Source organism: Malus domestica, chromosome 15 (assembly GCF_042453785.1).
Source record: "Malus domestica chromosome 15, GDT2T_hap1".
Taxonomy (NCBI): domain Eukaryota; kingdom Viridiplantae; phylum Streptophyta; class Magnoliopsida; order Rosales; family Rosaceae; genus Malus; species Malus domestica.
The window spans coordinates 15,705,611-15,730,621 of record NC_091675.1 but is presented as its reverse complement, the minus strand read 5'-3'; the positions used below and the strand labels follow the sequence as shown (position 1 = coordinate 15,730,621).

The 25,011-nt window shown below is 43.5% G+C and overlaps 3 protein-coding genes across 3 annotated transcripts; 1 reads left to right on the top strand and 2 right to left on the bottom strand.

Annotated features, from left to right (window-relative positions):
* Nucleotides 1-5,022: 5,022 nt before the first annotated feature.
* LOC103405138 (protein IQ-domain 26-like) lies at nt 5,023-6,981 on the bottom strand. The gene is made up of 3 exons (XM_008344100.4): nt 6,448-6,981; nt 6,152-6,358; nt 5,023-5,889 (listed from the first exon to the last, which is right to left on the bottom strand). Exons 1-3 carry the CDS (start codon nt 6,859-6,861, stop codon nt 5,215-5,217), a joined length of 1,296 nt encoding a protein of 431 aa, XP_008342322.3. The 5' UTR covers nt 6,862-6,981; the 3' UTR covers nt 5,023-5,214.
* A 5,095-nt stretch (nt 6,982-12,076) lies between these two features.
* LOC139191725 (uncharacterized) lies at nt 12,077-15,975 on the top strand. Its single transcript, XM_070812727.1, has 5 exons — nt 12,077-13,312; nt 13,652-13,993; nt 14,249-14,548; nt 14,717-15,196; nt 15,346-15,975. Exons 1-5 carry the CDS (start codon nt 12,077-12,079, stop codon nt 15,973-15,975), a joined length of 2,988 nt encoding a protein of 995 aa, XP_070668828.1.
* A 3,885-nt stretch (nt 15,976-19,860) lies between these two features.
* LOC139191724 (uncharacterized) lies at nt 19,861-22,654 on the bottom strand. The gene is made up of 3 exons (XM_070812726.1): nt 21,379-22,654; nt 20,580-21,301; nt 19,861-20,214 (listed from the first exon to the last, which is right to left on the bottom strand). The coding sequence occupies exons 1-3, from the start codon at nt 22,652-22,654 to the stop codon at nt 19,861-19,863; spliced, it is 2,352 nt and encodes a 783-aa protein (XP_070668827.1).
* Nucleotides 22,655-25,011: the final 2,357 nt, after the last annotated feature.

Genomic DNA, 25,011 nt, shown 5'->3' with positions numbered 1-25,011 from the left:
GATCTAGATCGTTCTTTTCCACCAAATTTCCTCCGATTCGAACCGATGTATGCATGGGCTGGGCCTAGGCAGACTAAGTGGATTTAAGTAAATTTATTATATTTCATGTAAATAAGTGTCTGCATATACTTTAAATATATATATAATTTCATCATAAACTACAAAATAGAGTGACATATATATTATGAAGTGTTGGAACATAATGAAAACATGTGGAACAATGATATACGTGTGTTCATTTAAGTATGCAACAAGTCTTTTATAATTTATAGAAAAAAATAAAATGCAAAATGAAAGTGATCTATTTTCTGTTTAAATGAGTCACGACTTAGACTGATTTCTAGGCGGTCTAGACGGACGCCTTAGTAGGTCTAGGCGTTATTTCTTAATTTTCAAACGTATAGGCATTAATCAAGGTAGTGGCCAGCCGCCTAACGTCTAGGCGGGGCCAAGGTGGCGCTAGGCGAAGATTTTTAGAACACTGATTTTAAGGACTTAGAGGTGGAAGGCTCGGATTTAACCTCCAAGACACTTTTTCCTTTTTCCTTTTGGTTGAAAATTCAGTTGGACTTGGATTTTGAGCTACATAGCCTATAAGCATAATGGGTTTTCAATTGACATGAGTCACTGGGCTGAGAATCTGTAAGGCATATACGTGTCACACAACTTGGACGTATAAATTAAGAAAAATCTCAATTTAATATCTTGAAATTTCTTGATTTTTAACATTTTATATATTAAAATTTTTTTATTCCAGTTTGGTATTTAAAGGGATAATTTTGGAACATTTTCATATATTAATTAAGATTTCTGTTAAAATAATCGTTAACCTGTGACATGACGTGTCCACGTGGACGATAATTGGACGTCATGTGTTAATCTGGCCAAGTAGATATTAAAAAAAAATGTTTTAACGACTATTTTATTTTTTATTTTTTCAATATCCATGTAGGTCCAGATTGACACGTGGCGCTTAGTCATTGTCCACGCAGGCGTCACATCATAAGTTTAACGATGAAAGCTTAACGAATGTATGAAAGTGTCCCAGAATTATCACTTTAGGTACCAAAATGGAATGAAAAAAAGACTTAATGTATGAAATATTGAAAATCAAGAAATTTCAGGGTAGTAAACTGAGAATTGCTTAACAAATTATAAGAAGACCCTCTATTTTTCATACATCACACATTTTTACTTTTGATTTTTTATCTTTTTTTATATTATTCTTTCCCCAAAGACTGAGAGGGGGGCCATTTAATTACCAATGTACTTGGAATTTTGGAATTGGAGGGGAAGCAGTCGACCTCTGATCTCTGTGATGACTGAGGCTCTCTGCCTGACCTACAACAAACTTTGAAAGCTCCCTTTCATGAAAACCCTAACAAAAGGACGTTGCTCCCAGTAAAGCTTTGTTTCTGCAAAACTTACCTGCACCAACAGAGATTGAAAAGAACGTGGCTCCGGCCTTCCAATCCATGTACCTGTTGTGACAAGTCGAAAGGGAATCCTCAAAGGCAAAAATTTTGATTTTAGTCTCTGTAGTTTGAGCGAATGACAGATTCGATTTAGGGCTTAGTTCACCTAGTTTTAATTGCCGCAGTTTACCAACTCTTGCTATTTTTAGGACAATGACTTAGATTGCATATATATAGGTTAGGTCAATTGGACATAATATTGTGCCCACTTTGTGAGGATGTGAAGAAATCTCTCATGTTAGAAGAAGTTTACCAAACCTTGCACATAATTGTCAATAAATTTTTGGGTGGAGCCTCAGCTTTCTTTACGCATACCTTGTACTCAAGCTCGAATCTCCTTTATGTAACATATTGCGTTGTCAAACAAGAAATACCGAAGTTTTGTCCATGATTTCTTCGAGATCATTAGCTTGCGACTGACGTGTGAGAGTAAATTCATGTAAAAAGCACATGCTAATTCCGTTGAAAATGCCCTTTAAAGATAGGTTAATTCGCTAAAACTTTAGTAAATTTACGCAGGTTAATTCGCTAAAACTACAAGGACCAAGATCATACTTGGAACAGTTTGATAAATTGCTTGCAGTCTTGTAGATACTTAGGCCATCTCCAACCGATGGCTGGCCAGAGAGCTCGTTTTAGCCCTCTGGCCCTCCAAGATTCTCCAAGATATTAATATTTTAATGAACAGTACAGGGCCATATTTGCCTCCGTCTCCAACCGAGGGCCAGAGGGCCAGAGGGCTCGTTTTAGCCCTGTCAAAAAAAACCGTCTCCAACCGAGGGCCAAAGGGCCATAGGGCCAAACATAATTTATTATTTAAAAACTACAACTTAATTTTATTTAAAAATCATGTTGGTTAGTGTTGTATAATTTTTATGTCGGTTAATGTTATTTAATGTTGTTTCATATTGTTTAATGTTGTTTCATGTTACTTAATTTAATTTAATGTTGTATAATGGCTTAGGAAGTTATAGGAAAAAAATTAGAATTTAAAAAAAATATGAAACAAATTTTGTGAAATAGAAGTTATAGGAAAAAATGGAATTTAAAAAAAAAATATGAAACAAATTTTGTAAAATAGAAGTTATATGAAAAAAATATGAACCAAATTTTGTAAAATATAAGTTATAGGAAAAAAATAGAATTAAAAAAAAATTGAAACAAATTTTGTAAAATAGAAGTTATAGGAAGTTATAGAAAAAAAAAAGGTTTAAATTCATAAAAAAAAAAAAAGGATTTACAACGGCTAGTGGCGCTAGCCGTTGGAAGTTTGAATTCAAAATGTTATTTCTGTCGGTTGTAACCGACAGAAATAATATATATTATATTATTTCTGTCGGTTATAACCGACAGAAATAAGAAACATTAAAAAAAAAAATAGCCAGCCCGGGGCTGGCTGGCTGGCCGAAAGCAGCCAGCCCTCCAGCCCTCCAGCCCTCTCCGATCCCGTGGGGCCCTCCCAGATTCCCGAGCCCTCTGGCCTAGCCCTCGGTTGGAGACGGTTTTAGGGCTATTTTCGGCCCTCTGGCCCTCTGGACCCTTCGGTTGGAGATGGCCTTAACAAACAATATACAAGGAAAGGTGTGGAGCCCCTAGCATGATGGCGTGGGTTCGAACCTCATCGGTGACTAATCTAACGTCTAATCCAACAAAATCTATCATTTGAAAAAAAAAAAACAATATACATAAATTTATTTAGGAAAATGTTAGGGATACCATATTTATGTACTATTTGATGTTATAAATAATGTGTAAATTCCATGTAATTTAATAAACTTATCTCATTGAATATTAATTATATGCATCATGTACTACACGAAAAAGTATAAAAATATAGTACAAATATACGCTCTCTCAAGCATTACTCATTTATTAATTATTCTTCTTTTCTATAACTTTTCTAGAAAAGTTTGAGCTGGTGAAGGAACTTGAAATTCACATGAGATTGTTTGTCTTTTTTAATGAATAATTGATAAGGACAGTAGAGAAGAAACAAGGACAATAGAATAGACTTTTCAAATATTGGCTAAAATGGAAGTACGTAACCTACTACTGCAATTATCTAGAAGGTTAGATGGTTAAAACATGACTAAATTCAACATTCATGTAGAAGTTTTTGGTAACCTTCTTCACATTAAAGACTTTCTAGCAACCAAGAAATGTGGTAGTTAGTTTATTTTCTTTTGATCTTTGTAACTGGAGAGCAACTTCCATAAAATAGATTCACGTGACGTCTCAATCTGATAATGTAATTGCATATGGAGAAAAACTAATATGTGACTTTGTATTAGTAAACTGGAACACTACAATAACATTGAATCCGTGCCGTATAAGTCATCATGTAAGTGAAGAGAGTCATATTTTAAGCAGAGTTTGACACGATCAAACAAACAAAAATAAATTCTCATACGTAGCAAAAACACATGGGACGCATAATGCTTCATGGTTCAAACCTTTTCCATTTTTGTTGGTTTTTGTGGTCAATAATTGTACCAGTTTGAAAAAGCTTCATCATTTTTTCCTTCGTTTAGAGAATGCACGATTAAAGACACATATAAGCAAATACAAAATGGTTATTTTTGTATCGTGCTGCGTGCATGTGGAATATATGGTAACGGAGGAAATGTATTGTCAACATTTTCCATTTTTTGTAAAAAGGGTAATGAGTTTGGTCGGATTTTCTTCAGATAATTTGTTTAATTCTTAGACAGGGAATATGTCTTAAAGTTGTACGTAACTTGATAAGTTTCTTTTAATACTTTGCGCAGTTTCATAATGTTCGTAAGTTGAAGCATAATTGATTGGAAACTAATGATTTGGACATTTTCAATTGATAGTTTCATGTCATGATAATTTTGATTGTACATTCAACGATTTGAGTTTTTATATTCATAATTATAACGCATTTAGAGCCTCATTTTTATTTTTTTGAGTTAAAAAACAAGTGAGATGCACGTGAAGTGCACATTTTATTAAAACACAAAAAAATGTTCGAGAATGAAATCAGATCAAACTTCACATTATAATTGTGAAAACGCCAAAAACGTTAAATTAACGTTTTCACCATTTTCAGAGAATACAAAAATTTGATCCATCCAAGAACTACATGGACCTCCGCCATCAAACCATTACTACCACCACTTCCACCACTTTATCGGTTTCATTATGTAAACATTATAAAACATTGTGTAAAAAATATAAAGTGGCAGAAGTCCCAGTTTTGAGAGAGTCTGTTTAGCATTTCTCTCTCTAAAAATAAATAATCGAAACCATTTTTGAATGGGTAATGCTGGAGAGACTAAATTTATAGACTAAATTTTGTAAACTAAATGATTTGAAAATTGATGATTGAATTATTACTTTAAGTGTTGATTAACACGCATATTTTTTTATTGGTGATACATCATTTAGCTTTTAAATTAGTCTACAAATTTAATCTACCTAACATTATCCTTTTTAAAAACATTAACGGGTGAGGGACCCAAACTTACAATTTGTTTCTATCTTTCATTAGAGAAAAACCGAAACTCCTTTAATCCAATCATAATTACACAATTCCAAGCATTTGATTCATATATTAATTAACATTAATCATAACCCCAGCATGATTCATTATAACCCAACATCAAGATCAGATCAAATCCTACTATAATATAACATTAATGACACTTAACTTTGGAATCTACAAATACATTTTCTAGTATTATATCCCCTGTTCTCGATCGTTACATGCATGCAACTACCAAAATCCAGAGGATCTCTCAAGCTTCCCAATCACAGCATTTTTGAAAACAATGGCGTCCTTCACTTGCGAGCAGGACCTCTGCATCCTAACCCCACTCAAACTATTCCTCGACTCCAACATTTCGTTGAGTGAAAGCCGCTTCTTCGGCCCCGGCTCTGGCCTCTGTTTCGGAGCAGAGTGCGACCGCAACTTCGCCTTGAACGACCGAGTGCTCGCCATGTAATTCGGCGCATATCCTCTAAAACAGTTCTCATTACAAACACTCTTCGAAGGCGTGCCGGTGGCATTGCTATTAGCCCCTCCGCCGCACGAATTCATGAACCGCGGCGTGCTCTGTGCCGTGGAGATCATCCTGCATTCCTCCACGGAAAGACCCCAGTCGGAATCTTGGTAGTTCCGGCTGTCGGGGATTGATAGCCGGGCAGGAGTACCCCGACACAGGATTGGGGACGACAATGCTTGTTGGTAAGTCGGGTCGTCAGAGAATTCGGATGCAGAGCAAGTGTTTGTTCTCCGGGACCTGGATTTCGGCCTGCTGCCTGTATCGACCTCAACAATCTTGGGGTTTTCGTCAGTGTTGTTGAAATTGCTGTCTCCCAAATTAGAAGCAGAGAGCCTTCTGCTGTGAGATGGAGCTGTCTGCTCACTCCTGCTGCCATCAAATCTCTCCTGCAACATTCAATTATTCACACAGATTTAATTGCCAATGGAAAAAACAGAAATATTTATTATTTGGAAGAGACACACATTCGTTTTCTCATTCTGCATATTCCTGTTTATTTCTGTTCTTCGATTTATTCAATTCAAAGAACGGAAATAAACGTGTGTGGGGTCGTAAAGGGTTGTGAGGAAATCGTTTCCCATTTTCAAATGCAAGTCTTTCAGGCGTCTCCTAAGCACCGGAAAGTTTGAATTCGGTTGTAATTAGTACCATGGATTTTCGTGCACGGATTTCAAATCTGTTGTTCGATTCAATGCCGAAGAGTCTCCGATTTTTATGAGAACGAACAGTTGCTTGAGCTCGAATCAGAGCTTGCATACTTTTGAGAGTTGCAGTCGATTGCTTCCTCACTAAGTAGCCTCTCACTAATGCCTGCAACTTCACCAATCCTTTCAGAGCTCTCAGAGCTTTTCTAGCCTGCGTTTTTCACAAACCCAAAAGCGGAAATAAGTGCTTTTTCAAAAAGTTCGAAACTTTGAGCAAAAAAAGAGCAAAACCCCACTTACCAAATAGCCTCTGAAACAAGTTTGAACTTTGACAGCGGCCCATCTCTCTCTACCGCCACCGAACATGGTACCTCTGCCGTGACTTGTAAGGCGGACGACCTCAACGGCCGCGTTTGCAGCTGCAACCGCGGCGTCTGCAGCAGCAGCCGTTGCGGCTGCCACGGCAATTGCGTGCTTGTTCTGCTCCTGCTCTGTTTCTGTGTAGTAGGATCTCAGCCAGGCCGCCTCGGAAGGGGAAATGTTGGGTGGAATGGTGGCGGGGTTGTGACAGAGTAGGGTTGCAGCTGCATCCTCTCTGCCAAAGCTGGAGCCTTTCTTGTGTTTGAAGTCGCCGGAAGTTGAATTTGGTTTTTGGTATTTGTCTTTGGTCTTTATTCCAAACAAGCCTTTGAGCCACCTTGTTGCTCTGCCCATTTTCCCAATCTAGAGATAGAGAGGAATGGTATGGAGAGATCGAATGTGAAAAGGGATTAAAACCCAGAAGAAGTTTTGAGTAGGTACTTTCCTTGTCGAGGAAACCGGTGAAACAGAGTTGATAAAGAATAAAACCTTTAAAAAACGTAGAAAAAATGTTTGGAAAAAACACTCATTTTTACCACTCACATGCTTTTCTCATTTTCCTACTGTTATATTGAATGAATTGAAAAAATTGATAGACAAACACTATCTTTCTTAGTTCGGCTAAGCCTCATAATGGGTAACGTAATTTGGTATCGAATTCGCCATCCACGAGATTCGAACCTAAGACCTCTCACTTCTAAGCGAAGAGAAATACCACCAGACTGTAGTATTGAGTTACTCTACTATCTGATTTTAACCCTTAGACTTTTATTTTAAATGATTTCTCCTCAAATTTATTATAAATCATTAATTTTACCGGTCATGTTTATCCACATTTCATAAATAAAAAAACTGTTCAATGTCATATTTTAAGAAAAATAACAAGTAATTTTACAAAACTTAACAAATACTACTTGATGATCGGCACATGATTTTTTTCGAAGGGAAAATAAGGATTGGAATGTGGTTAATCATGAAGGTAGGGAAGACTGATGATTTATAATAACTAGGTGGGAATAACCAAATAAAAGTTTTAGCTAATAAAATTTAACACCTTTCATGTTTGGGATAATATACAAAATAGGAAACGAAGTTTTAATTTTCTTATATTAATTCAGAAAGTATCGAAATTTTACTAATTTATGTAATCAATCTAATTGATTCTTTGATCATTCATTAAATTGATGCATAATGAGAACGATGAACACTTATATAGGTTAATCTGACAAAAACTAAAACTAATTAATTAGACATCTAAACAAACATATAAGTTGACACAATCTCAAAACTCCATGGTGCAATGTAAATGAAAAGAAACTTCGTGACCTTAAACCTGAAATGTGTAACAAAAATATAGTTAACCTTAAATTCTTAGTTCAAAAATATTCTTTGGTTTTAAAATATTTTGAACCCAATAAAGACAGAGAAGGAGTTTTGCGCCACAAATCCCAAATGAAAAATATAAATTGAGGAAGTTACGTCCAGCAGAAAATCCAAAAAAAGAAAAGAAAAGAAGAGTAAAATAATAACGTAAACGGAGGAAGTACCTTGGTAGAATCTGATTCCCACCAGAAAAGTGACAAAAAAGAAATGTAAGAAAAAACACTTGTGGGAAACGGAAAGGGAAAGGGATCGAAGCGCTCGGATTTTCACTGCTCCAATGAGCAACTCGGATTCTGGGAAAAAGCTTGTATTGTATCTCTCTTCTTTAAGTAAATTGTAGCTATGATTCCTTAACTTTAACTCAATTAGAGCAATGATTTGTTAACTAAATTCATTATCATTGGTCCCTCAATTTATCAAAACGTGCAGCTATGGTCCATCAACTAAAAATTCATTACCATTGGTCAATCAACTTTAATTTAATTGAAGAAATAGTCTCTTAATTTTAACTCAATTGTAGCAATGATCCTTCTTAACTTTAACTCAATTGTAGCAATAATCCTTCCAACATAACTTGTTTTGACAAAAATTTTGATGTAGTTTACGAAAAAAAACCATAATTACACACTTTGATGAGTTGAGGGACCCTAATTATATGAATGGTTATTCCAACATAACTTATTTTGACAAAATTTTTACGAAATTGATGAAAAAGACTATAGCTACACATTTTGATAAATTGAGAAACTAATGGTAATTGATTTTTAGTTGATGGACCATTATTACAATTTACTCATCTTCTTTTATTTTTATATTATTTTTTCTTCAGAAAAAACAAAAGAAAAAGAAGAAGAAAGCCTTGTTTCCCTACAGAATAAGTCTCTGCTCCGCTCTCTCACAACTTTCTGGAGCGACGTGTCCTAAAAAGAAAAGATACCTCAGTGTCTTCACTTTCTGACACTCCGTCTCGTGAATCCGTGATGCATAATTCTCTGTAAAAATATACCATTTTCTACTTTAATTAAATAGAGTTTTAAGGAAACATTTTCAGTACTGTTTATTTTTAATAAAAAATTACATTTTTACTTTTCTCTGATATTATTCACTACATTTTTATTTATTATTTTTCATTAAAACTAAAGTTTTTTTGGATTTTTCATTAGTTTTCCTTTAATTAAAAGAAATTTTAACGAAAAACACCCGGTACTGTTCACTTTAAAGAAAAATCACATTTTTAGACTAAAAAGTTAATCATTGTACTATTCTCTTTGCCCTTTATTTTGTCCTTATCGTTAAAACTCAAAGTTTTCAAATCATTTTCATTAGTTTTCCTTTAATTAAACCCATTTTATACATTTCATTTAATTAGTCCTCCTATGAGACGAACGTCTATGGGTGATGCAGTGATATCGGTGTTGAAAGCAAAGCTCAATTAGTCTGCCTATGAAACCGACATCATTACTATTGGATTCTCTTTGTGAGGATACCGGAGATCCGTAAATTATGTCTCTTTATCGTACAACATGCGATCATAAATCATTTTAAAATTTTCTTTTATTTAAAATTGAACACAAACAGTACTGGACGAAAAATGATCACACGATATACGATGAAATGACACAATTCACAGATCCTCAAAGAGAATCCAGAGAGGATCCTGATGGGTGATAACAATGTTGAAAACAACAATCAATGCATTTTCAATAAGATCGGTTGCATGGCTTTCTTTCTTATGCACATGAAATTTTCGTTCATTCAGTTTCCTAGTTACATTTACATGTGAAGCAAATCATTACGGTTCTAGGTTCTTAATCTTCTAATCGGCAATGAATGCACGGATATCAGTTTCGCAACAAAAAAACGTCTACACATATTCCACAATATCAACTGCACGACCGTTCTTTCTCTCGTACATATAATTTCTCGTAGCATTTACAAGTAAAGCAAACCATTACCTTTCTATTTTTATTTATTTTTTAAAATTCGATCGTCCACGAATGCATGGTCGACTGAAATTTAATAGGGTTGTTTGTTTGTTTGTTTTTTTTTTTTTTTTGAAGAAACCTTTCCGAAGAAAGGAGACAGTTTTATTACAAACACATATTACAGAGAGAGACCCACAAACAAAAAGAACCAAACACACAAACAACCGAACCTCCCAACAAGCCCAACAAAGCTCAACAACAGAGCCCAACACAAGATACAGAACAAAAGATGCTTCTCGATCCCAGCAACCACCGCCTGCAAATTAGTCCGATCAACCCAGAACCAAGCCGCCAGCCAACGCCAAATCCACTCGAGTAACTCCGCAGAACCCAGCCACGAAAGCCATCCCGATCGCCCCACTTGCTCCGATCGTCCCAATCTCAGCCAGAAAGTGAAAGAAGTCCGAGGGAACACCCCGAACGACAGTGCCAATGAAGGCAGACAAAGAGAGGGAGGTGGTGTTGAAAACACCCGAGCCGATGAGATCACCGGAGCTCTACGCACCCTCTCGAAAGATCGCAAAATTTTGCGTTGAGATCTGACTGCAGATCGAAAAGACAGAAGACGGGGAAGACAGGCCTGGGGTAGAGACAGCTGGGTTGAAACAAGAAGAACTGGGGAGGAAATTAACAGAAAAACGAAGAAACAAACAGCAAAAGAAAAGGCTTGCCTCCGACCCCCGCCACAGCGAGGGTCGTCAGCAACAAGTTTAACCAGAGGGGAAATCACTCACACACAGAAGGTGGAAAAACTCTCAAGAAGAGAGAAGGAACTCTCACACGGAGAGAAAAAGTGATTGTAGAGTTTTCTCTTCTTTACTTTAATAGGGTTGTTTGTTTGATCCTGTGGATTTTGTTTTTCTTAATCTTCTTGTTTCTCTGGGCCAATGTTGGGAGGGCTGCTGTGCTGCCACCCCTTTTTAACTCTGTATTTTGGATGATGATTCGGCCGGTTGCAGTTGCAGTTGCAGTTGCAGCATCTAAAGATAACCCGAATTCTTTTACATTGTTTCTTTCAATTATTCGTGCACTCATTCAACTCTCCGGCACTTTGCTTTTACCTTTTTCTCTGCAACTTCTGTTCGACCATGCACAAATTAAATAGCTTAGTTACAGTTTTTCTCTCCCATAATATACTTTATGTAGGGTTGAGTCATTTCATACATTAAATTTATATATTTCTGTTTGGGCCCAAAATAACAGTTTGGGCCGAGTGTAGGGTCATTCTCGGCCCGGGAGGCCTTACGGCAAGAATACCACGGATCGTTCAGTACGTGGGCCTCCAAACTTAGGTCGGCTAGGTCATAACGCAAGAGGTTGAATCCTAGTGCAATAAGGAGTCTCGGCAGGACCCGGAAGCGGATCCGGCTCAGGTAAAGGACTAGGTTCACAGTCCTAGTGAAGGTAGGACTGGTCGAGTTGATGCTGATCAGGGAAAGGAAACCTAGTCCGAGTAGGTTTTTAACTCGACCTTGGGGGGAGCCATTGCTATAAATAGAAGAGGTTGCACATCATCCAGAGCCCCCTGCAAATCAATACAAAATTGCCCTGCGCAAATTCTCACAACTTTGTGATTTTTCTTTTTCCTTTTTTCGCTGACACATCTTCCGTTGGCATCAACAGCACTGTGGAAGCAACCGGTGATATCTTAAGTCGGCATAGATAGCTCTGTCACCGTAGAGTTAATCGGTCTCGCAGTATCTTCCGTTGGCATCAACAGCACTGCGGCGAGAACGGTTGATTACCTATCCAAGTCTCGGTCGAGAAGGGTTTCTAAATCCTTATTGGTCGAGGTCATCTCATCAGCCTTCTCGGCGGAGTGAGGTGTTACAGTTATTACATTCGGCACATTGAAAGCCGAATTTGATATTGAACTTCGTAAGAATAGTAACCTTGTCTTCAGGTTCGAGAGCCCAAGAGGCCGAGACGTGTTCCTTTCTCGGCCGCAATCGCAAGACGCAGAAGTCAGTAGCGCGACCCAACGCAACATCAACAAATTTACTCCTCGGCCAAGCTCGGCCGACGAGTTGGCACGCCCCGCATTCACCGAAGGACGTAGTTAGCTCATTAATTACGCGGCATGCGCGCCACGTAGGCTCTGTAGTTTTTAGGGTCAACATTTTGGCACGCCCTGTGGGACCCAGTGCTAAACTACGAAGTTCATGCCAATTGAAACACGATCGGTAAAAAAGAAAACAGCTATGGGAAAGTCGACAGCCGATTTGCCGAGTCAGAGCATAGGACAGAGTGTGCCACAGGCGCAGAATCCCCTTAGCGCTGCGACACCTGAGTCCACTAGCGCGACTCACCGAGAGAGAGAAGTTAATCTCGGTGGTCAACTCCGTGGCTTAGAGATCCCTAACAGAAACACATGCGTTCTCAATGAAGGGATAATAGAGGAGTGTGACGAGGATGGTGGTGAAGGATCTGACCCACCAACGAGGTCGTTTCTCCGAAAGCGACTGGACGAGCAGTCTTGGTCAGTCGAGCAGACGTTCAGTCGAGGCATTGACAAGCTGCATGACGCGATACTCAATGCCAATGATCGACAAACCAAGCTGCTCGAAATGCTGGTTAGTAAAGTTGGTGGCAGTAGGCCTTTCGAGCTTCTCCAACATTGTCCACCAGGAAACAATCCGGTACCGATTGTACCGGTCGAGCCTATTCCTGCCCAACTCAAACCAATCAACTTGGAAAAAGGAGGAGGGTCGAATAGTAGGTCAGACGGAACCGACCATAGGATCGAAGCAACACCTGTTGATATGACCGAAGTTCAGCGGATGATCGACTCGGCCATGAAGAAATGGCCGAAGTTTCCTAAGTTTATTCATCCGTACCCAGCTTACGTGGAAACGTTTGGGTACCCGAAGGGCTTTAAGATCCCAGATTTTAGTCTTTTTGCCGGTGAATCGTCCTTATCTTCGTTGGAGCACGTGGCTCGTTTCACCGCGCAATGCGGAGATGTCAATAGTGACTTTCATAAGTTACGGCTGTTCAACTTCTCATTGACCGGCTCAGCATTTGCGTGGTACATTAATCTACCCCCCAATTCCGTCCAGAACTGGGAAGAGTTGGTCGAGAAATTCCACGAGCAGTTTTATCGACCAGGGATGGAGATGTCAGTTTCTTCGTTAGCAAGGATGGCTCAGGCATCTGATGAATCACCAATGGATTATCTTACTAGGTTCAAATCAGCTAGGAATTGGTGCCGAGTGCCTTTACCCGAAGTCGAATTTGTCAGGCTTGCTTTGAACGGCCTCGACGTCGAATACAAAAAGAAATTCCTGGGGGCAAATTTTCGTGATATGTACGAATTAGCCCAACATGTCGAGCAGTACGATTATTTGCTCCGTGAGGAAAAGATTTCGAAGACTCCAACTCGGGGGACGATTTACAAGAATCCTACTGTTAATTATGCATCAACCGAGGATGAATGCGTTAGTGTGGATGCGGCTGAGATAGTGATAGATAAGCCATACGTTTGCAAGGCATTGACTCAGGTTGATTCTAGAGAAGCCAAAAGTCGCTCGGCCACTGAAGGAACATTGAAACCGTCAAAGGTCTATACTTTTGATATTACCAAGGCTGACGCAATTTTTGACCAACTGTTATCAGCAAGAATCATCAAGCTTCGGCCTGGTCATAACATTCCTAAGGCCGAAGAACTTAAAGGAAATGTGTATTGCAAATACCACAATTCGAGCAAACATACGACAAACAATTGCGTTGTATTTCGCGATAACGTCCAAAGCTGGATTGATAATGGCAAACTGAAGTTTCCTGAGAAGAAGATGAGTGTTGATACTGATCCGTTCCCCACGGCAACAGTAAATATGGTCGACGCGTACCTACCCAAGGACAAAGGGAAAGGCAAGGCCGAAGTGGTTGAGACGCAACGCCCGCGGAGTCAGAATTGTCGGCCACGGTTCATGGCCAATTTTCGTTCAAACAAGCCACCTACGGCTTTAACGGGGCCTGCTATTGTCAAACCTATGATGGATTATAGCACCGATAAAGATAGTGGGGCGGCGGTTTTGTGCGGGAAATGTAAAGCGAAGGTCAACAGTGAACCAGAGGAGAAGCCCTCTTCGCAACTTGTGGCCACAACTCGGCCAAAGGTAGCCAATGAAGGCCAACATCATGGAGTTTTTTAGAGGCTCGGTCCTAAAGTACGGATGGAAGAGACATCTCCGGTCAGGCGGCGCCTCGATTTTGATGCTTCATTCTATGACGATGATTACTATAAGCGTAATTCTAGCAGTTCAGAATCATCGCGGAGCCAAAAGACCTTCAAGCCTCCCGAGCCTAGAGATCAACGTTGGTATACATACCATTCTTCGAAGGGCGTTTACACCGCGTTGTCCAAATCTCAGAAACGCCGGCATCAACGGATAGATTGCATGGCTCGCCGACGAGCAGCCCAGGAAACTTCGGCCCCTAAGTGGCGGCCAAAGGACACAGCTGCCACTGATGATGAACGACCACCTCCAGCAATTATGACAGAGTTGGCTCAGGGGAAACGGCTGGTCGATCAAGATGTCGAGACCATGTTTGAAGAAGCTGATAAACGGATCAAACTTCTCATTCGACCAGGGGAGATGAAGGCACGCCTTGAACATTTCAGGCAAGAGGCCGAAAGCAAATTATACCCACCGGCTATACCAGAACCTTTGGTCAAAATTCGACGGAATTTGCATCCCCCGTTCCTTGGGGAGTCTTTGGAGTATATGCGAGAATTTCATAAGAAACATTCGGCCAACGATCTGTATGGTTTGCCGAAGGCATGCCAGGACACCATTGATCTGGTCCTGACTTGTCCGGATGCTGAGCGGATCATCCAGAAGACCTCAGATCCAGGATTGAAAGCAAGGTTCCAGCACATCCGAGAAGCTCGTGTCCTTGGATTTGAAATCGACCCATACACCGATATCAATGCAGCCGACCTTCCTTTCTCGCTGGAGGACCTTCAATATTTGCGATATCACTTTGAAGTATTTTCAGCAGTTTCTCTCTTCAGCCTTACGACCGATGAAATCGCACGTATTGCCCGTCTGGATGCTTATCTCGACACTAGGGATGCTCGGCTACACTACCAGGAGCAGGTTCAGGTCTTGATCCCAAGTACATTGTCAATCTCACCTGAGGCGGTCACGCAGAACCAACCTGTCGCCGAAGCAGCTCCGCCGGTTGACGTCGTTGAAGAATGGACAGAAGAGTCTCGTTGTCTGACTTTGACAACAACTGAATCCGTAGTCGCCGACCAACCAAATGAGGAGGGTCTTGACCAGATGGGCCCGTCAGTCTTGGATAATATGGAATCAGTATGGTCCATGTGTTACCTGCCGATTTTCAATCAAGCACGGCTCAACCAAATTTCCTCGATGGAGATGTGGTTGCCGAAGAACCCGGCCATATTAATTTTGTGTCGATTACTGAAGGTGAGTCATCAATGAAAGATGATGGTTTAAAGGCTGCCTTGGCCGAATTGTTCCCTCGTTCATCATCGGCCAAGCTTCACCATTTAAAGCCATTGTATGTGACGGCCCACATTGAGGGATATCCAGTTTCTAAAGTTTTTGTCAACTGTGGGGCTACCGTCAATATCATGCCTCTGAACATCATGAAGGCCTTACGCCGTTCGAATGACGAGCTTATTCAGTCAGGAATCACAATGAGTAGTTTCGTCGGCAACAAATCCCAAACCAAAGGTGTACTTCCGTTAACTGTGAATATTGCTGGTCGCACCCACATGACCGTCTTTTTCGTGGTTGATTCCAAAACCGAGTATAATGCATTGCTCGGCCGAGATTGGATCTATCAAACCAGTTGTATTCCTTCGTCGTTATATCAAGTGCTTGTCTTATGGGACGGCAAATCGGTCACTGTTCACCCGGCCGATAGCCAGCCCTTCGAAGTGAACATGATCCAAGCCCGGTATTATGATGACCACGTCGGCTATATTACGTTGCAAGGCTTCAATGAAGACGGACGACCGACTCGGATTTCAGTTCAGAAAGCTATCGAGGTTGGCGCCGAGACTGTCCACCAGGATTCGGCGAGACTCGGATTGGCCAATTTTCTCCCCGAGTCTGATGTCTGACACAGATCAGGACAAACGTAGGGCCGCGGTTTCATCTACGATAGAACGACTGCTGGCCCATTGGTATGCTATATCTCGGCAACCGAATTCCGGCGTTAACCTCGTTGAGTTCCTTGCCGAAGAGGATCATGGTCCTGCCTTATCTTTTGATAAAGTCCGAGCCACCCCGGCCGAGCTCGAGGATCATCGGCCCCAAGTTAAGGACCCCCTAGAAGAAATTAATGTTGGGACGGCCGATGACCCACGACCTTTGTTTGTTAGCGCTTTACTTCCTCAACAAATGAATGACGAGTTGCGTGCCTTGCTTACGGAATTCAAAGATTGTTTTGCTTGGAGTTATCATGAAATGCCCGGCTTAGATCGTGCTCTGGTCGAGCATGAACTACGTATTAAGCCCGGATTTAAGCCTTTCCGTCAGCCACCTCGCCGATTCTCGACCGAAGTACAACTCAATGTCAAGGACGAACTAGTTCAGCTTTTGAAAGCCGGATTCATTCGGACAGCTCGATATGTCGAATGGTTGGCGAATATTGTTCCTGTATTAAAGAAAAATGGTGCACTGCGCATCTGCACCGATTTTCGAAATCTGAATCTGGCAACTCCCAAAGATGAGTATACAATGCCGATTTCAGATCTGTTAATCGATGCTGCGGCAAATCATGCGATCTTATCCTTTATGGATGGACATGCCGGGTACAACCAAATATTTATTGCCAAAGCCGATGTGCACAAAACTGCTTTCCGTTGCCCGGGGGCACTCGGCACTTACGAATGGGTTGTCATGCCATTCGGCCTCAAGAATGCCGGCGCCACGTACCAACGGGCGATGAACACCATCTTCCATGATTTAATTGGCACCATCGTCGAAGTTTATATCGACGATGTTGTCGTCAAATCTAAACGCCGACAAACACATCTGGACGATCTCCGACAGGCTTTCCTCCGCATGCGTCAGCACAACCTCAAGATGAATCCTGCCAAGTGTGCCTTCGGTGTATCGGCCGGGAATTTTCTTGGTTTCCTCGTACATCATCGTGGGATTGAAGTAGATGAGAATAAGACACGCGCAATCATCACTGCCCCACCCCCAACAACGAAGAAATAATACAGTCCTTACTCGGCCAGATCAATTTTTACGCCGATTTATTGCTAATTCGGCAGGTAAAATGAAAGCATTTTCCACACTTTTGAAACTCAAGGACTCAGATAAGTTCGTGTGGAATGAGGAGCATCAGGCGGCGTTTACGCAGATCAAGGTTTCTCTTACAAACCCACCTGTCCTGGTCCCTCCTCAGCGCGGTAAGCCTCTCAAGCTATACATTTCGGCGGCCGAAGAGTCCATCGGTTGCCTCCTCGCGCAAGACAACGATGCCGGACGGGAACAAGCTATCTTCTACCTCAGCCGTAATCTGAGTCATCCGGAGATCAATTATTCCACCGTTGAGAAGCTCTGTCTCGCCGTGTTCTTCGCTGTATCCAAGCTTCGGCATTACATGCTCCCGTCGGTCACCCAAGTCATTGCCCAGACCGACGTTATCCGGTACATGCTTACCCGGCCAATTGTGAAGGGCCGAATTGGGAAATGGACGATGGCGTTGTCCGAGTTCAGTTTGCAATACGTGCCGCAAAAAGCTGTGAAAGGACAGGCGTTGGCCGATTTCCTTGCCCAGCACCCTTCGTCTTACGGTTTCGGGGGTGCTGACGTCGAAATCGGCATGGTGGTGACCCGCGACAACTATTGGACGATGTATTTCGATGGTTCCAGTACTTCGTTCTCGGCCGGCGCAGGCATCGTCATTCAATCTCCTCACAACGATCGTTGGTATTTTTCGCTCAAATTGGATTTCGACTGCACCAATAACCAGGCCGAATACGAGGCTCTGGTCATTGGTCTGGGCCTCCTTCTTGACCTACGCGCCACTCGTGTCCTCGTCCTCGGGGATTCTGAACTAGTGATTAACCAAATTAATGGGTCTTTTCGCTGCATGAGTTGTACTCTGGCGCCTTACCACATGGTCGCCAGCTATTTGGCCGAGTCCTTTGACGGTATTACATTCGAGCATGTTTCTCGGGTTCATAATACCGACGCAGACGAGTTGGCTCAAATCACCTCCGGTGCACAACTCCTGGGGGGCAAGCTAGGCCAGGAGATACCAATATTACGACAACTATACCCGGCCTTGGTTAATCAGCAAATCCTTCGTCGAGACAATGTGATACGCACCAGGGTCATGTCCCTGCCTTCGTTGTTAGATCGGCAGGACTCTATAGAAATTTACGCGGTCGAGGCAGTACCAGATGGTTGGGGAAAACCCATTATGCAGTACCTTGACAATCCTAACGGAAAACATAGTCGCAGGACACGGGTTCACGCCACGAACTATGTCACGTACCAGAACGAGTTGTACCGAAAGGGCGAAGATGGTTTGTTATTGCTATGCCTCGGCCCCCAAGAGAGTGCTCGGGCGATCGCAGAGGTTCATGAAGGGGTATGCGGAGCTCACCAGTCTGGACGGAAAATGCGATGGCTACTCCGACGACACGGCTATTTTTGGCCGAGAATACTGAAAGATTGTATCGAGTTTGCACGAGGATGCGTGCAGTGCCAAATCCATGAGCCTATACAAAGGGCCCCAGCCGAATCGCTACATTCGGTCATTAAGCCGTGGCCGTTTAGAGGATGGGCCATGGACGTAATCGGCAAAATCACGCCGACTTCTGGAGCTGCTAAGCATGCATGGATAATAGTCGCAACTGATTACTTTACTAAGTGGGTCGAAGCAAAATCATATGCCGAGTTAACATCTAAAGAAGTTTGTGATTTCGTGGAGGAACACATTGTGACCCGGTTCGGTGTGCCAGAAACGATCATAACCGACAATGGAACAATCTTCACAGCCAAAAGGTTTAAGGAATACACGGCCAATTTGAAAATTCGGCTGGAGCAGTCCACACCGTATTATCCACAGGCGAATGGGCAGGCCGAGGCAAGTAATAAAGTGTTGATCGGTATCCTCGAAAAAATAATAAAAGAAAGGCCTGGGATGTGGCATTTGAAGTTGAACGAGGCATTATGGGCATACCGAACGTCGCCCCGGTCGGCGACTGCGACAACCCCATACGCATTAACCTACGGACACGATGCAATGCTACCAGTCGAGTTGAGCATAAATTCGTTGCGATTAATTGAACAAAGTAGTTTGTTTAGCGCCGAATATAGTCAGTCCATGAGACAGGAATTAGAAGATTTGGAAGAAGCGCGACTTGACGCTTATAACTTACTAGTGGCGAAAAAACAGATTGCCGAGCGAGCCTATAATCAAAAGGTGTGACAGAAAACATTCGGCGAGGGTGAGTTAGTGTGGCAAACGGTGTTGCCCGTAGGAATGAAAGATCCTAGGTTCGGCAAGTGGTCGCCGAATTGGGAAGGGCCATTTATTGTGCATAAAGTATACGGAAAAGGGGCGTATCATCTTAAAGACCGAACCGGTGCGGTCCACAGATTACCGATTAATGGGAAGTTTTTGAAGAAATATTATCCGGTCACATGGGAAATGCGGGAATAGTAAACCAGTCCATTAAAATTGATAAGTATTTACAAAATGAGTAGGTCGGTTGGTTTACATTCAGATACATTTAAGGAGAAGAGGGAAGAAGAGTGCTGAGCAGAGCCTTCAACTCCAACCACCGCACGTCGGCCATGAGGACTTCGGCTTGTCGATTCTTTTTGTCCAGCTTCAGCCGCTCGACCCGTTTTTTGGCTGCTGCATACTCGGTTAGGCGATCCTTCCCGCCTGACTTGAAGTCTCTAGCAAGCTCGGAAGCAATGGCTGACCGACGTTTTGCTAGTTCGGCCATCTGACGGTCGAGCTCGGCTAACGCGTCTCATTTTGCCCGTAAATCGTCAATCTTCGGACGGAGGGTGTCTTGAACGGCCGTGGCGGCTTGCAGGTCTTGTTCGGCCTTTAGAGCGGTTTGGAAGATACTAAATGTCTCCCGAACGCGCTCCAAGGGAGACGATGCCCGAACAATGGCATCTCCGCTCAGGCGACCGTCGGCTCCAAGGTCGTTCAGACACACGCCAAGCAGATCAAGACCGTTGCGCTCAAGTACTTGCGATGATGAGAGCGACAGGACTTCTCGCAGCTGGGTTAGGGCGCTGGGATCGGCAGCTTCGGTCGTAGCGGCCGAAGGACCAGACTCTGCAGTGGTACTGGAGAGGAGGGCTTTGAATTCGACCTCTCAGGAAGCCTGCACATACAAATCAGGTTAAGTTTAAAAGAAGTCATGACAGGAGTAGCAAAAAGGTTTCGTTTTTTTAACCTGCCGAGAGGAGACCTCGGCCATGTCTCCAGGATCGTTGGTCGAACCTAAAGAACTCAATGGCCGAGCCCAGTGTTTCAGGTTGCTTCTCAGTTCACGCGGCCGATGGAGGTTATCTACGTTTGATGGCCACTGAGGCGGCCACGAAATATAGATAACGCCATTCGGCGCATAGAATTCTCGGTGAAAAGAATGTACAGGCACCTGACATTTATTATTTTCCTCGTTTAGAATTCTAAAGAAAAAAAAGCAATCAAGGAAAGATGGTCGAAGGTGCTTACAAAGGCTGAGGTAACCTCCTGTGGAGGAATGTGGAAACCCTGGTCTTGAGGATGAACAGGCGATTCCGCCGTTGCCTCGGGTTCCTCGACCGGTCGTTTGCCACGGTCGGCTGTGGAAGGGCCGACTGGAACAGCTGCTTCAGATGAGGCAGGGACGTCCTGGTCCTGAGAGGGAGCGAGAGGTTCGGCCACCGGGGTCGGTTCCTTGACCGGGCGCTTGCCACGATCAGCCGTGGAGGGGCCTGCTCGAACCGCCGTCTCAGACACTAGAGGAGGTGGTTGGCGAGGATGAGGACGGTGTGCCGGCGGGACTTCGTCGCTCCCCTCGCTTTCTTCTAGAACGAAGACCGAGGGCTTTGGATTTTTCGGGGAGGTTTCCTCGGCCGTAGAGACCACCTGTTGAGGGACAGGTGCCTTCTCGACGGAGGGAGGTACGACTTGTTTCTCGGCCAGGGGTTGGCCGGCGGCTGGAGAAGGGGAAGCACTGGGAGTCGTCGTCCCCGTAGTGTGACTGGAGATGACATGGATCTCCCGTGCACCTTTCTTCGCCAGTTGTTTGACCCGCTTGGCAGGCGGGGAAGGCTCGATAGCCGGCTCGGTTTCTTGGAGAGGTCGTTTGACCAGCACGGCCCTACCAGCAGGTTTGTCTTTTTGGGCCACGACCGATTTTTTCCCGGCCATGGCAGCGGCAACTGCCTCCGTTTTTCTCAAGGGCCGACTACCTAAGAAGACGAAGACAATTCAGCAAAGGCAAATCAATATGCAAGGTTGAAGGAAAAGAGGAAAATTGGACAGGTACCTTGAGTATAAGGGGCTGAGGCCTTCTTAGGTCGGTCTCCGAAGAGTCTGCTCAGCACATCCTCGACCGGCGCACCAAAAAACTCCTGGGTGTAATTTTCCCACCACTCACCGAAGGTGTCGGTACAATGGGTTTCTGGGGTGGCTGGTCGAAGGCGGAATTTTTGGCAGCGCTCTTGGAATTCCTTCACGGTGGTTCTACACTCCTTCTCCGAGGAACGAGGCTCACGTCCACGGCTTAGGACTGTTCGCGAGGAGAGAAGGGGGGTGGGGCAGCCCTGAAGATAGCTGAGCTGTCGGGCAAGGAAGTTCGGATGATACACTTCCCAACCTGACCGTTTCCCATCACAGCCGAGGGGGAGGTCGCGAGCAAGCACAAACGACCCCCAGATCTGACGAAGATCGGCGTCCTCCTCCGCGCTCCATGTAGAAGTAGGCAGCCTGATGAAGGAAGGATAGTCTCGACGACGACATCTCAGGAACTCGTCGTTGGAGAAGTCGTCGAGAGCGAAGAGGTACCGAAATACCTCTTCGGCTTGATGGGGAGGTGTCGGTCGAGACGCCAGTTGAGGTCCAAGCGCCTCTGTTGGTGAGAAGTCAGCTATGGCCGACCGAAGGGAAGCGAAGTATACTTGCAACCAGAGTTGGAAAACCCAGAGAGGACCATTCTGGTGTGGGTCGACCTTGTGGAGGGTCACTTCGGCCAGGCAACGGAAAAGTTGGGCGAGAATGTTGGAACTCAGCGCCAGAACGTGACCACTAGCCAGGGCTTCGGCTACCGGCATGTTCTCGACCAAACACTTGTTTGACTTGGTACAACAAATGTATTTGTTGTACCAATAGAAGATGAAGGCTTCATGCTCTCCCTCTCGAAGGTCCTCTTCTCCCCGGCCGGCGAAGTGAAGATAGAGGGTGTTGTAATTACAGAAGTTCTTGTGGAGCTTCTGAATGTCTTCCTTCGACGGGATGTGACCGTCATGGTTCAGGGTCTCGAAGGCTCGACGGTCAAAGAGCGTCTTCAGATCGATATTCGACGGGTGCCCAGAGAGGGTCGCATCGACAGGGATCCCGGTGGCCGAAGTCCCCAGAATGACGGTGATATCCAGGATGGTGGGACCAATGGGACCAAGAGGAAGAACCATTGTGTTGGTGGCCGAGCACCAGAAGCACAGAGCGGCTAGGAGAAGCTCCTTGTCGAAAACGATTTCCATGGACGAAAGGAGGATGGCGTCGTAGATGCCTAGGGCCTTCCATTGCTCGCCAAAGAGTCGTTCCATTCGAACAACCCAGGCTGCCCAGGTTGTGGTCGTCGAGGGCCAGGAGCCTTGGGGTTTCGCCGCATCCCATCGCGACCATTCAAACCCTTGGAGCAAGGGTGAGAGGCAGTGCTCCTTTAGAAGGCCGATGATGGCCGGCGATATTGTAGCTTTGAAGAGAGGACCCAGGATTTGGTATTGAGTGCTCATGTCGTTTTCAAACCGTATAGTCTTGATCGAGCTCCGATCAAGAATCTTCTGATGCTGGTCACATTCCCTGGAAAGCTTGGAAATGAAGGACGCCATTGTAAGAAAGAAGCACGGCGTAAAAGGGTTTTCTGGGTTGGGGATTTAAAGACGAAGGCTTGGAATGGAAAAATGCACTAGAAAGCAATGGCAGAGGATTTCAGGAAGTTTGAGAGCGTAAAGTACGAATGAGGGAATTTCGGTATTTATAGAGTTGTGGGGGGAAGAGCAATCGTTCGAAATTCAAAACAAAGGGCAAAATAGACCAAAAGAATCGTGGATCATGATGAACATGGGAAATGCAGTTGAGAAGACCGAAGGTTTCAGATGTTGGAGGCGCACGATCGCGTGTGACGGCGAAATTAATGACGAAAGACGGTTCGACGCCCGCATGATGACAAATGGGCTCACAGACTGAGATAGTGGCTCGCGGATTGAGATAGTGGTCATGATGGCAAGACGGTTCAGGCTGCCGCACGCCTTAGACGTCATTCTTGGGGATTGGCCATGTGAGAGGACGCCACGTGGCGAGCGTGGTTAGCAGGATCAAGATCGTGCAATCGTGTTCAATAAATACGCCTTGGAACTCGGGCATTAGGGTTCTGAGTGACAGATTCCCTTCTTCAAGGCCGAAACTTGGCTAAATAATTCAGGCCGAGGACCTCAGAAGCGAGGTTGCAATGTTTGGGCCCAAAATAACAGTTTGGGCCGAGTGTAGGGTCATTCTCGGCCCGGGAGGCCTTACGGCAAGAATACCACGGATCGTTCAGTACGTGGGCCTCCAAACTTAGGTCGGCTAGGTCATAACGCAAGAGGTTGAATCCTAGTGCAATAAGGAGTCTCGGCAGGACCCAGAAGCGGATCCGGCTCAGGTAAAAGACTAGGTTCACAGTCCTAGTGAAGGTAGGACTGGTCGAGTTGATGCTGATCAGGGAAAGGAAACTTAGTCCGAGTAGGTTTTTAACTCGACCTTGGGAGGAGCCATTGCTATAAATAGAAGAGGTTGCACATCATCCAGAGCCCCCTGCAAATCAATACAAAATTGCCCTGCGCAAATTCTCACAACTTTGTGATTTTTCTTTTTCCTTTTTTCGCTGACACATCTTCCGTTGGCATCAACAGCACTGTGGAAGCAACCAGTGATATCTTAAGTCGGCATAGATAGCTCTGTCACCGTAGAGTTAATCGGTCTCGCAGTATCTTCCGTTGGCATCAACAGCACTGCGGCGAGAACGGTTGATTACCTATCCAAGTCTCGGTCGAGAAGGGTTTCTAAATCCTTATTGGTCGAGGTCATCTCATCAGCCTTCTCGGCGGAGTGAGGTGTTACAGTTATTACATTCGGCACATTGAAAGCCGAATTTGATATTGAACTTCGTAAGAATAGTAACCTTGTCTTCAGGTTCGAGAGCCCAAGAGGCCGAGACGTGTTCCTTTCTCGGCCGCAATCGCAAGACGCAGAAGTCAGTAGCGCGACCCAACGCAACATCAACAAATTTACTCCTCGGCCGAGCTCGGCCGACGAGTTGGCACGCCCCGCATTCACCGAAGGACGTAGTTAGCTCATTAATTACGCGGCATGCGCGCCACGTAGGCTCTGTAGTTTTTAGGGTCAACAATTTCTAAGGCTAATGTTACCAAAGCAATATGTTCATGGATGAGACACAATTACTTCATACTTTTTAGATCACGAACACGTATTAAGTACAAATATTTACAAATGACTAATGAGATAGTGTATTAGACCAATCAGATTACCAGACCCTTGAAGTCGTGGTACATCACTGAATGAGCCAAATATATCACTCAATGAGTTTTTTTTTTTTTTCTCGGTCAATAGGAATTCCATTAATAAAGCAACATGGAGAAGAAAATACAGAAAGACTCCTTATTAGAAAAAGGAGAAGATAAGCACAGCTCGTTATGATAGTGTTTTAAGGCATTCCATCGAGTATATATTTGTATTGTAGCTGAACTCTTACAAATGTATTGTATCAATAGGTCAAATAAATAATAAAAAATATATTATGGATACACATTTTTTCAAAAATCATTGAAGGTGTATGTATACAATTTAGTTTGTCGTAAGAACTAAGCAGTTTTTTAACCAAGAGAAAAAGGTGAAAGTGTCT